Below are 15,151 nucleotides of genomic sequence, written 5' to 3'. Positions count from 1 at the left end.
ATGTCTAAGATTTTTTGAAATTGTATGCAGAAAAGTGTTGGTTGTAACTGCGGCACCATAGGATTTGCAAATGGATTTAAACTGAAAGCTATTTTTATAATATCAGACTTTTATTAAAGTAGATAGAAGAACTGGAATACAACATGTTAGAAATTGAAGTTTTAATATTGATAACAGATTTAGTATGTAGGCACCTTTTTATACCACAGAGTTGAGTTTAGTTTCTTATTTCATTAACTATGTCAGAAATAGTCAGGAAACCTTAGAAAGAGTAATATTAATTAAGGGGATATTTACTTCATTTGTCTATGAATTGTCAGAACTGAAAAGTTAAACTAAATTAAAAGGAACGCGTGCTGTGGGAGCTCCGCCTACTGTATTTAATAAATCCTGAAATAAAGAGCTTGAATTTTCATCATTGTTCTAAATCTGTCCCTTTCCAATGTGTATCTTTCCTCAGTTGCCGTGTCGATCTACTATTCATTTCTTAAGGCGACACTCATATGATTTGCTTAACAAAGGAGACGTTCCTTAGTAAGTAACTTCTTAGAAAAGTTGCGAAGTCGAAAAAGGAAGTAGACTTGTCATCTTATACCAGGTGTTTTACACTGAAAACAAATAGTAGTCATGTATTTTTCTTTCCTCCTCTCTTTTCCTCTCCCTCTTTTGTTCAGCTCTGCAAACAAAATGAGGCATTTCCATGGTTTCCTTTTCATTATGCATACCTCTCCACTGCTTCTGCTTCTCAGTCTTTGAACCATTTTACAGATTTTTCCTTCACTATTTGTAGATAAAACAATGCAGTAACCGACTCATTTGTGAGTTGATTGTTGCATTATTTGAGTTTTTCTTTTTGCTTATTAATTGTAAAGTAGGGTTGTTTTATTTATCGAATCGTTTTGGATATTATTGTTTAATAATAATAATGTATAACCTGCCTTTTACTCTCGCTTCTTTCATCATCAGCTACAGATTCCATTTCTGACAATTTTGTCGTGTTATCGCGAGTATCTGATTGCTAAGTAGTTTCAATTGAATCTGTTTACCAAAAAAAAAATTGTGCTTCATGTTTCTTTTTCTAAAGATTCAAGGGAAAACTATACTAAGCATCCATATACTAAAAAAAAAAATTTTTTTTAATGTTGTCTTATACTAATTTCAATATTTTTCACATTAGTAGCAAATAATGGGCACGTCAAAAAGGACATGAAAAATGAATCAGCTGGTTACTCTTCTTTTGCTATTCTGTTTGACCATTTAACAGTACTGCTACAATATGGATGGCATCTGAGCTTTTACCTTTAATAATTTTATATGAAACTTACAAAAATTAGCGAAATAATTAAATATAAACGATCAAATTTTATCAATATTGGGTGTTTTAATGAGAAAACATTCTAACAAAACAGTTGTCTTAAGAACGCGATTCCTCTCGTAGTACCAGACTTAACATGTCAAAAACAAAGCCAAGAACATTTTACATTTTTGTAACACAAATTATAATCATACAAAACTTTAATAATACAAATCACGATACCCTTGTAAACAATTCTCTGAAATTAGTGAAATATCTTCCGTGTTACTATTCCAAGACTGTTGAATTTCCCTAAAAAGTTAACTTTAATTGTAACTCATAGATTTTTCTCCTAGGACAGGCACTTGCTGTATCAGTTCGTTATTTCTTCTGATGTTATCTAAGCTGAATTTATTACTTCAAAAATCGTGCCTGAAACGTTTCGAATGATACCACATGAAAGGAGTTTTTTGCCGAAAAAAATTTTTTTAGTACATGTGCACCTTTGACTCTTTGTGTCTGGTCTCATCAGCTTCGTGCAATAGAAGTGTTCAAAATTTAGTAAGCATTCAAAATTAAATTCGCTGCATATTCTGGAGAGATATGTTCTTTTTCAAAAAGTTAATTTAATAATTGTAAAAAATGAAATTTAAGATCGCTGCCTTAAAAATTTACTTTGGTGAAGCTGCTAATTTACTTCCAATGATTTCTTTTCCTAGACTAAACGTGACTTTGTCAACAACTTGATAAGTTTTACTTTCGAAATCATGGCACGGTTTTGATTTCGAAAAAATTTTTATTCACAGCATTCACTGTCATTAAACAGTACGGGATTATTTACTTTTCAGATTGATGATTTTCGGCTAAATCGGTTTAGTCGGATTTCGGTTTTATGGTACAGATTAAGTTCACATAATGCTTTTATCTCTAATATTTGAAATTTCACCAAAGCAAATTACAGCTATCCAATAGTATGAAAGGAAATTTTATTAGAAATGAGGTTGGAAAAAATATTCCTAGCTAGTGCAACGAGTAAAACTCTTGGTATATTCATGTAAATATGACATCCTCAAAATCTTTCCCGCATTCTTTTAACAGTTTTTCTCATTCAGATTCAGGATGAAACTTAAAAATCTTTCAAGTTATTCTTTTACTATCTTTGGTATTATTCATGAAGTGCACAAAATCTAACTCTAACGCAATGCAAAAGTAGCAGAGCCTGTTCATTTTTGAGCAAAGTAGGACACTGTGATCTCCTAGTGAACTCAGAAGAAGATTTCATTCAGTCTGTTTCTGCGAATACCGTTGGCAGTTTGAATTGCATGTTTACATGCTTTATCGGTTAACACGGCGATGTCTCTTGCATAGCCTAGTCTAGGCAGACAATCCATGCCTTTTTAAGTCATCATAAAATCTCTTTCTAGAGTTTGGTTTCGTGAGGCTGTTGTTGTAAAAGGTTTGAAAATAATTCACATCTGCGAAAAATTAGTAATAACGAACAAAATATTATTTCCTTCACTCTCCAGCTCTTTTCGATATTTCTCTTTTTTTCTTGTTGCTTATTTTCACATTTTTTCGTGATGAGAAAGATTTACGGAAGCAAAACGAAAGCATTGGTTGTAGTAAATGTTAATAAGTACTAGACAGAAATTAATTTATCTGCATTATTAAAGCAAATACTGATTTCTTCGAAGGGACCACAAGCGTATTGTAACAGTCAATGAAAACGATGCAAAATAAAAATAAAAGATATAAATTAGATGAATTTCTTAAATGTTAACTTTTTGACTGTTGATAGCTCAAATAATTAAGTGCGGAGAACTTGCTAACAAATAGGAATGACAACTCGACTTACAAAGTGATTATTTTCGCCAAGATCATACACAATAGAGTATACAAAATCGTTATGATAATAGAAATGGAATCCAAATTTCAATAACGATGTCATCTTCACACACTATATAGAGATGGAAGAAACACGATTCCGCATAGTTGTGTTGGGTCCTGGAAAAGTGGGAAAGACATCAATCATTCGACGTTATCTTCATGGAACTTTCGATGAAAAATACAGAGAAACGGTTGAAGATCTTTATTCGAGAGATTTCAATATACAGGTTTTTGTTAGTTTGAATTAGTGCTTATTTGATGGAGCTTTCTATTGTCCCAGTTATCTTATGAATTTTCTCCTATTGTCTCGTTTTTTCAAGCAATAAAAATCATTATGTTGAAACAGGGGAAAGAAATATCACTGGAAATTCTGGATACAAATTTCGGCTATCCTGGCATGCGCAAAATTGCAATAGCATCCGCCAGTGCATTCATGCTTGTATTTTCTGTCAATGATGTGGCTAGTTTCAAGCAGGTCCTTATAATTTCAGTTGGAATTCATGTGAGAGATTTTGCACAAGAAACAGATCTGAAAAAAATTTTTGTCATATTCAGAAATCCCCAAAGTCATAAATTCAGATGAGTGACATATGGTCACAAATTGTGCAGCAACGAAAAGATGCTCGAACTCTTCCAACTGTTGTTGTTGGGAACAAGTGCGATTCATCTCCTCAAAAAGTACTTAAATTAATAGCATCAATCAGTAATATTATGTTTCCGAAATGTTTTCAATAATTTAAAAAAAAAATTCAAAATAAAAATCGTAATATCAATTTAGTATTACTCAGGTTTTTGACGGAAATGATTTAGGTCTATGAAGCAACAGTTCAAGCATGGATGCAACATTTAAATTTCAATATAAGTTATGTCGAATCCTCTGCAAAAATGAACTATAACACAGTGAAAATATTCCGAAATTTTCTGGATCAAAGTGGTTTATTGGATGAAGAAGTAAGCTAGAGATGACAACTCTTCTTATTTTGTCAAAATATTTCTGAAGTTGTGGTTCAGAACATTTCAATATTTTTTTTATGAACTTCAATATTTATTTATACTGAATCGTTGAATAATTTGTAAACCCTTACGCTCACATTATGCTTGTCTATGATTTTGTAAAATTATTGAGCATCTATCTGAAATACATTTTATTATTCGTTCAATTTCCAGCAAAATGTTGCTTGTCAATCTGTTTATATTCTCTTCCTTTCCTTACCTTCCACTTTCTTTGATGTATCAGAATTCATAAAATGTCAATATTTGCAGAAATTTTTTCAGAAGTGGATGAAGCAACAAAAATTGAGATCTCGTGAGATTTCGCCAACAAAGAAGCTTAATCGAAATTGGTCATTGCGGGTAAGTACTATTGCCTTATTACCTAACTGTATAAGGTAAATGCTAAGAGCAATTTCTACCCTTTTTAGAATAGAGGCATACTTTTTAAAGCAGTATTATCCTACAAATTCCAATTAAGATTTTGGGTTCCGAAAATTTCAAAAATCGGATGGAGAAAATATTTCAGACGAAGTAAATAGAGTGACGATGCGCCTTATTTGTAAGAAAAAAAATTTTTTAATTCTGAATTGTCCAATCACGAAAACTCTGAAATTCCTATGAGTATCAAAGAACTGTTTTTTAATTTGCAAAATTTTTTTCAAAGTGTTCTACACTTTAAACGAATAATTTTTCGAAATTATAATAATCTACCGCAGTATATAAGTACCTTAGTATATAAGTCCATGAAGTTGAATATCGTTTGACAAGAAAACTTAATGCATGCTAATTACAGGTTAGCAAAGCTAAAGACAATCCAAAAGGTCTCAATCGGTCGGGCAGTCTTTTACGACGCTCCAAGCACCAGTCACTGAGAATGAAATACCACGATAAAGAAGTACCATTAGGTGAAAGTGATTGTAAGATATCATAGTTAGAAGTATATTTCTCCGGGTTATTGTAAATATAATCACTGTTAATTGATGTTTATGTAAAATTCTTTAAATGACAAATCGGTTTTGAAATCCATTGAGATGTAGCAGTTTTGGTTGTATTGCCTTATTTATATCTTCTCAATAAAATGAAGTGCTGAAAGAAATACATCGCGGTAATTTTACAGAAGAAATTTTGTTTTTATTATTTGCTTGATTATCTTTCTATTATCTTTGAGAGTGACAGTTTTGTTCTTAGGGCAAATATTCCCCCTCTCCTCGCACTCCCTCCCTCACCCCATGAAATTTGTTACTCCTTTCTCAAAATTCAAGCTAACGAGTCGATTTTTTTTCTTTTGATTTTATGCTTATCACTGCTTTATTAATAGTCCTAACAGTATCACAAAAATTACGAGTTTTTTTAGTACACCATTTCCATTAGGACTGTCTTTAATGCAAATAAGACAGTTCTTGGAATTAATTAGCAAATTTTGCTTAGTTCTGATCACAATTTCCCAATGCTATGTGTATATAAGACAACATAAATACATTCTGACATTTTAAAATATGACCGTTCGTTAGGTAAACATATTGTACATATTGAATTCCTTTTCAAATTCCTTTGTCCATATTTTAAGAAAATTCATTTTTCTTCTGTAAACTAATTTTCAAGTGCCGAGCAGTACTTCTCTAATCTGTTCTGGAACTGCAACGTGCCAGCAACATTGACAACTGCTTATTTACAAAACTGGTAAACTGTATAAAACTTCATTACGCAAATTGCTCTGAACATCAAAAGTACTCAGATAGTTGTGATATGATATCCTTCCAAAACCGTAAGAAAAATGAAAATTTGTAGGATGGTAGCTTATTATAACAAGGGAAACTGAGAGTGCTGAATGAATAAATGTAAGCAATTTTCCTAGGAGAAAGTTTGACGATACCAATAGTAAGAAGTAAGAAAAGATCGAAAAGCTGAAAAATCCTTGACTGATTCCTTTCTTGATTAATTTCAGAAGTCTGAAGAGCATAATTTAAAAACTTGAAACATACGATAGTTCTGAAATAACCGGTTTTGTTGCTTGAAACTAATTTAAATCAAACGCTTGTAGGAATTCAGTCAGGATCGTATAATCACTTCTATGCTACAGCAAATTTTTGAATAACAACAGAAAAAGAGTTGCAGATATTTAATTTAGAGTTTCCAGTAATCCATTTTTGAAGAATTTATGTTGTGATATTGGCAACTAAATGGGTGGATTTACATAACTGGATTCATTAATGCTGCAAAAGAAATGAGTTTCTTTTTTAGCTGAGTCAAAGCAATAATATTAAGGTGTTCAACTTATCAGTTACTTGAAAAAGGTAAAGTATTACCTAATAAGATAAGCTGCAGTAAATTAATAGTAAAATTTTTTTGATATCAGATAGTATAATTGATCATTCATATTTATGGAAAGAAAAATTTCCTGCTGTAGTCGACAATTCATTTTTTAAATAGTTTCATGCAATACGAGAGAGAGGAGAGAAAATTAATGGTCGTTTTTTATGGTTTTTCGTAGCAGCATTTAATCTTAAGGGTCTGTGGGATAATGGAGGAAGGCATGGATGAACAGCGTACTGATATTGCTACCGTCTTGTTGTATGATGAACGGTGTTGCACGGGATGTTTCATTTGTAAGGTCACCGTATTGTGCTATATCGCATTCGATCAAACGTGCGTCATCTTAATGCCCGCCTCTAAATAGGCTCATACAGGATTTTGAATGACCAATAACCTTTGGGAACTGAAAGGAATAATATTATTGTACTAGGTTTATTACTATCATCTACATTGAGGATATAATTTTTTCTATGCAAATAACAATAATGCACTGATGATCTGTGTAAGGATATAACAACCAGTTGTCATATTTTAAGTTTATCCCACATATTCTTAACTTACCTTTCTACAGATCAATCTTCCAAGCAACAAACACAGAAGGCCTAATACACATCTAACCCACTGGCCGACATCTGCAAGCGACGAAGGAGCTTATCTTACATGTCGCTTGCAGGGATGCGAGTGTAATGCCTCTGTTCATAAAGGTGTATGTATGTCACTTGCTGTGTGCATTGCTGTAACTTGCTGTGTGCCCTTCGTCTCCGCAAACGTAGTAGCGACGGAGACAGCGACCACGACGATAACGAAGGAGGAGGACAGTGCGGAGCTGCTGCGCACCATCATCTCATCACATCACACAACATACACTTTGTCTAAGGGCTGTCACCGTGTGCGGTCATGTGGTCCTCGCCTTTACTGTTGTCCCTCACGAGCGTTTTTGGCCTACTTGGTCTAGCGTTGATCACATTGGCTTTGGCTACTGACTCATGGACCGACTATCAGGTATCATTTTTCTCCACTTTATTATGATTTTCTGCCGATCCATTTTGTTTTGCTAGCAAAAATTAATTCCTAATGACAGTAACCTTTGTTTTCAGTTCCTTAACGCAACTCTACTAACATTGTTGAATCAATTCTTACCATTTTTATGTTAGTGAACTACTAAGAAATGCAGCAAGAATGTCAATTAACTAACACTAATATAATCAAGAGGTGATGTGAACTGTTATAGTGATCTGCAAATGAATTTTTTCCGAGAAAAAGTTAAGTAACAAACAAATCTGCTCTATTTAATCTAACTTGAAACTTCATTACTACACTTTAGCCATAGTTCTTCTAACATAATTCGAGATTATAAGGTTCTTATAAGAACGACAATCGTTTGTGCTATTTTCATAATGTCCATCTGCTTTTGCTACTATCAAATTAATAACAGTTTTATGCTTAGCTATAAGATTGTTTATGTCTCATTCATAGGAAAGAGCATTCGAAACTTCCCATTAATTGGTATGGCAAAAAAAAAAAATTCGTATTTAGAAGTTTCAGTGCTATACCTTCCATTCAAGAACTGAGATTCTGGATTCTTTCCTGAGTACCCAAAAATTGTAAAATAAAATCATCTTTACAGTTCAATACTAACGTCTTCAAAAGCGCGCTTTAACCAATTTAAAATAACAGCGAGCACTTTGCTCATATATCAAAATGGCTGAAATGTAGTTTGTTGTTTAGTAAAAATAATGTGTCATTCTTGAGCTCTTTACTTTTTTACTGATCGAAAAAAGATAATCAGAAAGAGTTATCCCTTAACTCAGAAAGAGTTTTCTCTTAACTGGAAATGTTTAATGAGAAATTTTTAATCTTTATTTCTATTTCCTCTAAATCGCTGACCATCCTCTCATCCACTCTTTAATGTCATTCCTTTATAGATGTTACCACCAAATCATCACTACACCATGCGTGGAAATAGAAGTCAATGACTTTCATATTTTTTTCAACAACAGCTAAATTCTGCAGCATCCAAAAATCCTACAAATTAATTTTCCAAATAGTCCACCATCGGAAAATTTGTCGGCTTCCGATGAATCGCCATCTCTCCAGTTAATATATGTCTCTTGATTTTACTCGAACCGGGAGCAGTCTGAGCATACAACTTCCACGACAGATGAATAGGATTGCTGGAATGTTCTAAATCTCCAAATTACCATGTAAAAATTAGCAGCTATCCTTGCAAGAATTGGTGTGTTCAACAAAAAATCTTACTTTTGTTCATTCAGTACTGCACCAAATGTTGGATTTTGATACTGACAGTATATGAAACTATTTTCAAGATGTTGCAGGATAACAATACTGTCTATAAAATTTAATTCTTTAGAAATTGAAATTTCTTTCAAAATGAACTTCACATTGAAACGGCTACTAATTAGTAGTGTAAAAAATTTCCGAAAGCAAATCTGTATATTCATTGTGATTTTATGATCATATCATTCTTTGGATAATAGAATCTACAAAGACTGTCTTGTAAATTCCTTATTATCGCTTTTGTTATGATTCATGAAAAAGTGTTTTGTTTGCATAATATTTGAAGATGGCGTGTGGAGCTTAAGTTTTCGAGTAAAATGTCAACTTTCAGTCAAAGCTAGTTTCCTGATTTTAATTGAAATTGATAAAACTATGAGTTTTTTAGAATTAATAACTTAAAATTACCATGCTCTATTTTTGTTGTTTTTTAATGATTTTAAAAAATAACAATTTGACATCTTTTTGATACACCAATTTTTTTTACTTTTCTTAAGAAATCGTACAAAACTTTTGTATAAATTTCTATTAAAAATCTAAAAATTTCTACATTAATACAAACAATATTTGTTTTACATTCATAATGAGCACTTTAAATAAAATGCTTAAGCAGAAAGGCTTTAGCAAGTTCTCAAAAATTTTTTTAAGAATTGATCAACAACTTCGTAATAACTATTTAAAATGAAGGAAAAAAGGATTTAATTAAGACTATTTCAAGAGTGCGAAAGAATTTTGTTGAATTTCGAGCTAAAATTCTACTGCCGAAATTTTGGTGGCAGTAACATGCCATCCAAAGTGGAAAATGCTACAGTGTAGTTAGCTGTACAGTTAAACGTTTAAAACGTGAAAAAGTCGGCATTTCTTAAATTGCTTACATTGAAGAGAGTAAGGGTTGTTGATCAACACTAAACTAGGATGATTGAATTTTGTAGGAATTGCGATAGCGACATTAACAGCCATTATTTTATTCACTAAGTTAGTAATTTTTTTATATTATTTCAGGTAAATCGACGAGAAATAATTAATGCTATGAATCGAAATACGGAGTTAAATGCTCGTTTGAAAGACAACGTTGTAAGGAATCCATTGTACTTTTCACGCAGTTACGGTCTCTTCCTTGTATGCTTTTCTGATGCCGTACCTTCAGGTAATGAATTGGTTCAGTTTATGCATGCTTAATGGAAAGTTAATCTGCTGAACTTGGTATTTTTAACAACAGAGTTTCATAAGTAACCATCAATTTTAATTGATGATAACTCATCTCGGTATTACCAAGATGAACTTTAAATCATTAATCTCTGCGACTACTTTTGACTGGTCATTTTAGAGATTTCACGAAAGTACTTATAGAAAATTTATTCATAACTTGTAAATTGAAATAACTGCTAGCGGTGAGGAATGCTACTTTTTTATAGTTTTCCATTGAAGAAGTATGCTTCTAATACTTTTTGTTCTGAAAATGCTATGTAAAACTTGGTGTTGTTGTTAAATTTAAAATTTTATTCCATTGCTATAGCAAACTGAAGGCAATGCAGAAATTCATAAAATGTCGGAGGGTTTTACACGACTAATCAAAATTTCATAGAAGGAGGAAGCTATTGGGGTTCAAGCAAGACATCACACTTGCCTTTAATGAAAGTATAATTTCGAGTGTATATGCGTGCAGTATCGATTACTTTACAATAGGAAGATGGATCAAAATTAATAATAATTCAATAATTTGAATAAATAGAATGAATTAGTGGTTTAGAATCTGAATTTAAATTGAAATTTTAAAACATGGCGAAAACTTTCTTAGATATCGGAAGCTTTTCCAAATTTGGTTCACCGTGCATCTGGAATGACGATTATCATCCTTCGGATGCAGCATATGAGAAATACGACAGTTTACAAACATATCGTTATTATGCCATGTGGGGAGCTGCAATATTATATCTTTTGGGACTGGTCGTGTTCATTATTTGTTCTGTATTTGGTATGATCGGTTGTTGGCGAAGAAGCACAAAAATAGTTCTTACAACTGCATTACTTATGCTTTTTTCAGGTAACTCCCGCTAATTCTTTCCTTTTTCAGTTACAGTTAGTTGTATATTCTTCGATTGATCAGGCGCTTACTACCTGTTAAGCCCAATTCATTTTTTATTTCTTCCTTTTTTAATTAAAAAGCAGTTTTTCCTCTCAAAAAAATTGAATGTTTGATTAACTTTTCAGAAATGATTTAGGATTTCACTTCTTGATCATTTACAATTACGAACTTATATTACATTAGCTTGCTAACTTAAGCATTTGAAGTTCCCTTTCGTCCCTTATCAGCTACCAGCCACTTTTCGGCGTGATGCGTTTAAGGTGCACGAGTTTTTTCCCGTAACTCATTTACGCTTCTCAGTACCACTCGTGTTTTATTATCTATTAGTGGAACAATGGATGTTTCTCACGCTAATAGTTACCTGGAAATAGACCTCAGCTTTGCTTTATATGAAATGGCTATAACCACTTCATAACACAAAGAAATATCTAAGTGAAATGTCCGAGAATTTCAACCCTTGAGTGCTTTGCTTAACCACTACAGCGGTTTGGATTTTTTAAAAAAAAAAAAAAGAAAAAAAATCCAACTTCAAATTTTAATGCTAGATATAACGAGGTAGATGCGACTGTTAAACTCCAATAACAAACTGACCTAAATATAGAGTACACCGCATCCATCTTCTGCTCATATCAATCTCATTTGAACCTAATCATTCTAATGAATAACGGAACCAACACAATACACAAATCAGTAGTTACAAGAAAGCGAGAAGCAGATATTCAACAAGTTTGACTAGTTTAACGGAAAATTGATTTCGCATCTATGATTTTGTAATAGTTTCACTAAACTGTTTAGTCTTGAAATTGTTTTTAAAAAGTTTGGAATCTAATGAATAAAGTCATGTATCAAACAGTGTTTCCAAATATTATCAATTATTTTGAGATCAAAAAATTTGATATTAATTTCAAGGAGTTATGAGGAATTCATATATCTAAAAATAATTGTGAATATTGTATTCCATGCAAATGTTCATTATAAACTTTTGGAATGAGAGAAATAAGGTTTAACTCAATTTCATAATTGGAAAAAAAACTTTCCTATGCAGCGTGTTATTTGTAAGAAACCCTCCTCCCTCTCCCAAAAAAAAAAAAAAAAAAAAAGGAAAAAAAAAAGGAAAAGAAAAACTATGTTATGTACAAGTTTTTGATCAATCTTTACGTCCAAGATAAAATTGTTTTTTTTTTTTTTTCATTTTTCATCTTTTGAAATTATGAATAAATTTCAGTAATGTTCCTTGCTGGTTCAATGGCATGCTGGCATTTGGTTAATTATCTAGAGAGGCATGTACTGGATATGCCACCTTTTTATAAATCTTGGGAACCGGTAAGCTTATCAAACGATTGAGACAAAAAAATTTTTCGGTTTAGAGATTTCCAGTAATGAAAAAAAATTACAGATTTTGAAACAGGGAACACGATTCAGTTATGGTTGGTCCTATGTAGTATCTTGGGTTGGCATTGCATTTATACTACTTGCATCAACATTCATGCTATTATCATACAAAAAAATCAAGGTAAACTTTGACCATTTTCTGAAAATCTATCAGTTCGCCATTGATTGTTCATTTCTCAAACATCAATTGACACTTCGAAACAATTGGCATATATTAGTAGCACCTATTAATGACCAAAATATTTTTGTGGTATAACGTCACTTTTTTTATAGTGTTTTAAATCAGTTGTCCTTCGTGATTTTGTTTTCATTTTACACATATTTACTCGTTTCGCTATTGATTCCTTCATGATAATAGATAGAAATATTTATAGATCAGAGAAGAATATAAATACGTACACGTGTACGTATATGTACATACAGTCATGCAAACGCATATCACTGTTCTAGTATTTTCTCTTCCATTCATTATTTCGGGAATATAGTGTAGTATTGATAAATAGATCAGTGAAGTATTGGTAGATAACCATTCTTTACATTAATCAGCAAACTAGTACTTGCATAGATAATGCTCAGAATTTTGATCGTTTTTATATAAGGCTTAATGTCCACTTTGTGTGTATGGTTGGTGTAGGTGGTCTCCATTTCTAAAGCCAAAATTGTGATCTTTTGCGCTATACAAAAGGCCTTGAACTCAACTGATATCAATGATGCTCAAAAATTCCACCATATGTACCCGCAGGTTCAACATTTCAGTCTTCTCTATCCATCCCTCTCTCCTCACTATTTCGTATTTCATTCCATCTGTACAACATTCTTTCTGAATATCTCTCCATATAATTTCTTTGCAAGAACAAGGTGAAGAAAATAATGGGACAAACCACACATACATATATTACACATGCGCATACAAAGTGACCATGAAATTATTTCTGAACAAAATTATGCCCATCTTGTCACCTTCTTGTCTTTCTTCGCTTCCATTCACATTGTTATTCATATTACTGCAGTATTAATTCTCATAAGCAATAATAAATAAATGTATTAGCAGTGAAAAGGTAAACAAACAAAAGCCAAACAAGTTGAAACAAGCTTTATAAACACAGAAAGCTATTTATAGTATCCAGGTTTGTTTCATTCACTTTTTCAAGTTCTCTACAGAGAAACATATTCTCATAAGGATCGCGTTTTCTTCGTTCAAGTATGGATAGCAGAAAATATCGGAAGCATGAACTTTTTTATTCTCGTTTGTATTAAGAAAACCTGAAAAGTTTGTGCTAAAATTACAATATCGAGTTTGGAAATTTGAAATCGATTTCCCGTTCCAGATTAAACTTTAAATAACGATTTTCAGAAGTAAAAAATGTCAGTTAATTTGAATCAGTTTTCTGTTATAACACTCCATTCACTCCACATGACCTGATTCAATTCCCCAACACACGATCCACTCACTCCACAATTTCCATCCCACTTTAAACTCTTTCTTGAATTCTTTCACATCTTTTTTCCCATTTCCTACTTTCTACTGATATTATTCTAAGATTCCTTTGAAAGTACTTAATGAATACAACAGTTTTCATATAATCTCACTTTACTTTATTGACACCACAATGCAACAGATTAACGATTCAGCTTTAAAATAACACCGAAAATACTTAACTTTCAGGAAGAAGAAGAAAGAGCTTTTGAAGCAAAACACGGTGCATATATGATGCCAAATTATTATGACAAGTCTTCAGCAATGCTGCCATACGGATATGGTACATACGGCGGTTATCCAACCGCTTATCCGGCCGCATACTATGGCCAGTATCCGGTAGGTACCGGATACTATGGATATATGACATATGGCCGCTGACGTCGATAAAAGTGATAAAAACAACATTCCATATCGATATTCTCAAGCACTGCCCTGCCCCATCTCGAGCACTGTAGCATTTGTAGGTTTAACAATCCCATCAAAAAACTATTTTTTTGCCAGTAGTTATTTTACCAGTAGTAAAAATTTATCATATTCCAGATCCCCAAACCGTTTTAACTTTTGTAGATGAATGCAGGCTGTGTTTTATGGATATCATCTGAGGTGATAAGTTGGTGAGATTAGTAAAGAGTTAGCTGACTCAGATTTCATGCCACTTTGCTCAGTCTTTGTTATTAACTATTCATTTAACTAATGACATCGATATCATAGACTGTAACGATAACGGTACGGGTCGATTTGAGGAAATGTCTGATTTGGTCGCTCAAACGCATTAAATCCGACAACAGAATCCTAAGCCTTTAACGTACTCATTGAAATTTTATTTCAAAATTTCACGAATCTTTAACCTCAAAAGCATGGTAAACGAAAATGAAACCATAATCTATTCCGGAATCCATGCAAGGAATCATATGACCCAAAAATTCCAATACAAAAATCGACTACAAACTTATTTATTCCGCTGTTGTTCTCATTACTATCAAAACAGTTCGCCTGTTCATCATATCTTGCTAACATCATTCTCGTCACATGTTAGCAATTTTCTTCATAATATGACGAAAGCCATACATGACATCAGTCACATTCATCTACATTATCTAATATGTTTCACACTTTATACCTCAAGATGTAAAAATCATCTGCATAAAAAAGGTAGAGCACAAGATGACTTTGAATTTTATTGCCAAGATTTTATTTAGTACAAATAGATTCTGATCCACACCACCGCAATGATCCAGCACTAACAATATTCACTACTACAAAAATTTCGTCAAAACTCATTTCTTCTTGTGGACTTCAAACCACGAACAAATAAAGATTAATCAAGAAATAATTCGGAAACATTCAGCTTAACCATAAAATTCCCATCACTAACAGTAAGCAATAGTGATTGCAAAGTAGCATATTATTT

At 32.4% G+C, this 15,151-nt stretch overlaps 2 protein-coding genes across 5 annotated transcripts; both read left to right on the top strand.

The window, feature by feature from the left end:
* Window positions 1-3,261: 3,261 nt before the first annotated feature.
* Window positions 3,262-5,105, top strand: Bma-ssr-2 (Uncharacterized protein; the record flags this gene model as incomplete). Of its 2 annotated transcripts, XM_001899495.1 has the most annotated exons (6): window positions 3,262-3,408; window positions 3,528-3,656; window positions 3,761-3,859; window positions 3,992-4,132; window positions 4,457-4,534; window positions 4,968-5,105. In XM_001899495.1, 6 exons carry the CDS (start codon window positions 3,262-3,264, stop codon window positions 5,103-5,105), a joined length of 732 nt encoding a protein of 243 aa, XP_001899530.1. The 2 variants fall into 2 exon arrangements, with proteins under 2 accessions (XP_001899530.1, XP_042929462.1); XM_043073528.1 differs by lacking the exon at window positions 3,528-3,656.
* A 2,279-nt stretch (window positions 5,106-7,384) lies between these two features.
* Bm4292 (Uncharacterized protein) lies at window positions 7,385-14,118 on the top strand (the record flags this gene model as incomplete). Of its 3 annotated transcripts, XM_043073526.1 has the most annotated exons (6): window positions 7,385-7,489; window positions 9,785-9,929; window positions 10,581-10,826; window positions 12,094-12,191; window positions 12,265-12,381; window positions 13,927-14,118. In XM_043073526.1, the coding sequence occupies 6 exons, from the start codon at window positions 7,385-7,387 to the stop codon at window positions 14,116-14,118; spliced, it is 903 nt and encodes a 300-aa protein (XP_042929460.1). The 3 variants fall into 3 exon arrangements, with proteins under 3 accessions (XP_042929460.1, XP_001899531.2, XP_042929461.1); XM_001899496.2 differs by lacking the exon at window positions 7,385-7,489 and having other exon boundaries at window positions 9,812-9,929; XM_043073527.1 differs by lacking the exons at window positions 7,385-7,489; window positions 9,785-9,929; window positions 10,581-10,826 and having other exon boundaries at window positions 12,096-12,191.
* Window positions 14,119-15,151: the final 1,033 nt, after the last annotated feature.

Source organism: Brugia malayi, assembly GCF_000002995.4.
Source record: "Brugia malayi strain FR3 genome assembly, contig: Bm_v4_ChrX_scaffold_001, whole genome shotgun sequence".
NCBI classification, from domain to species: Eukaryota; Metazoa; Nematoda; class Chromadorea; order Rhabditida; family Onchocercidae; genus Brugia; species Brugia malayi.
This window is presented reverse-complemented; position numbering and strand designations above follow the sequence as displayed.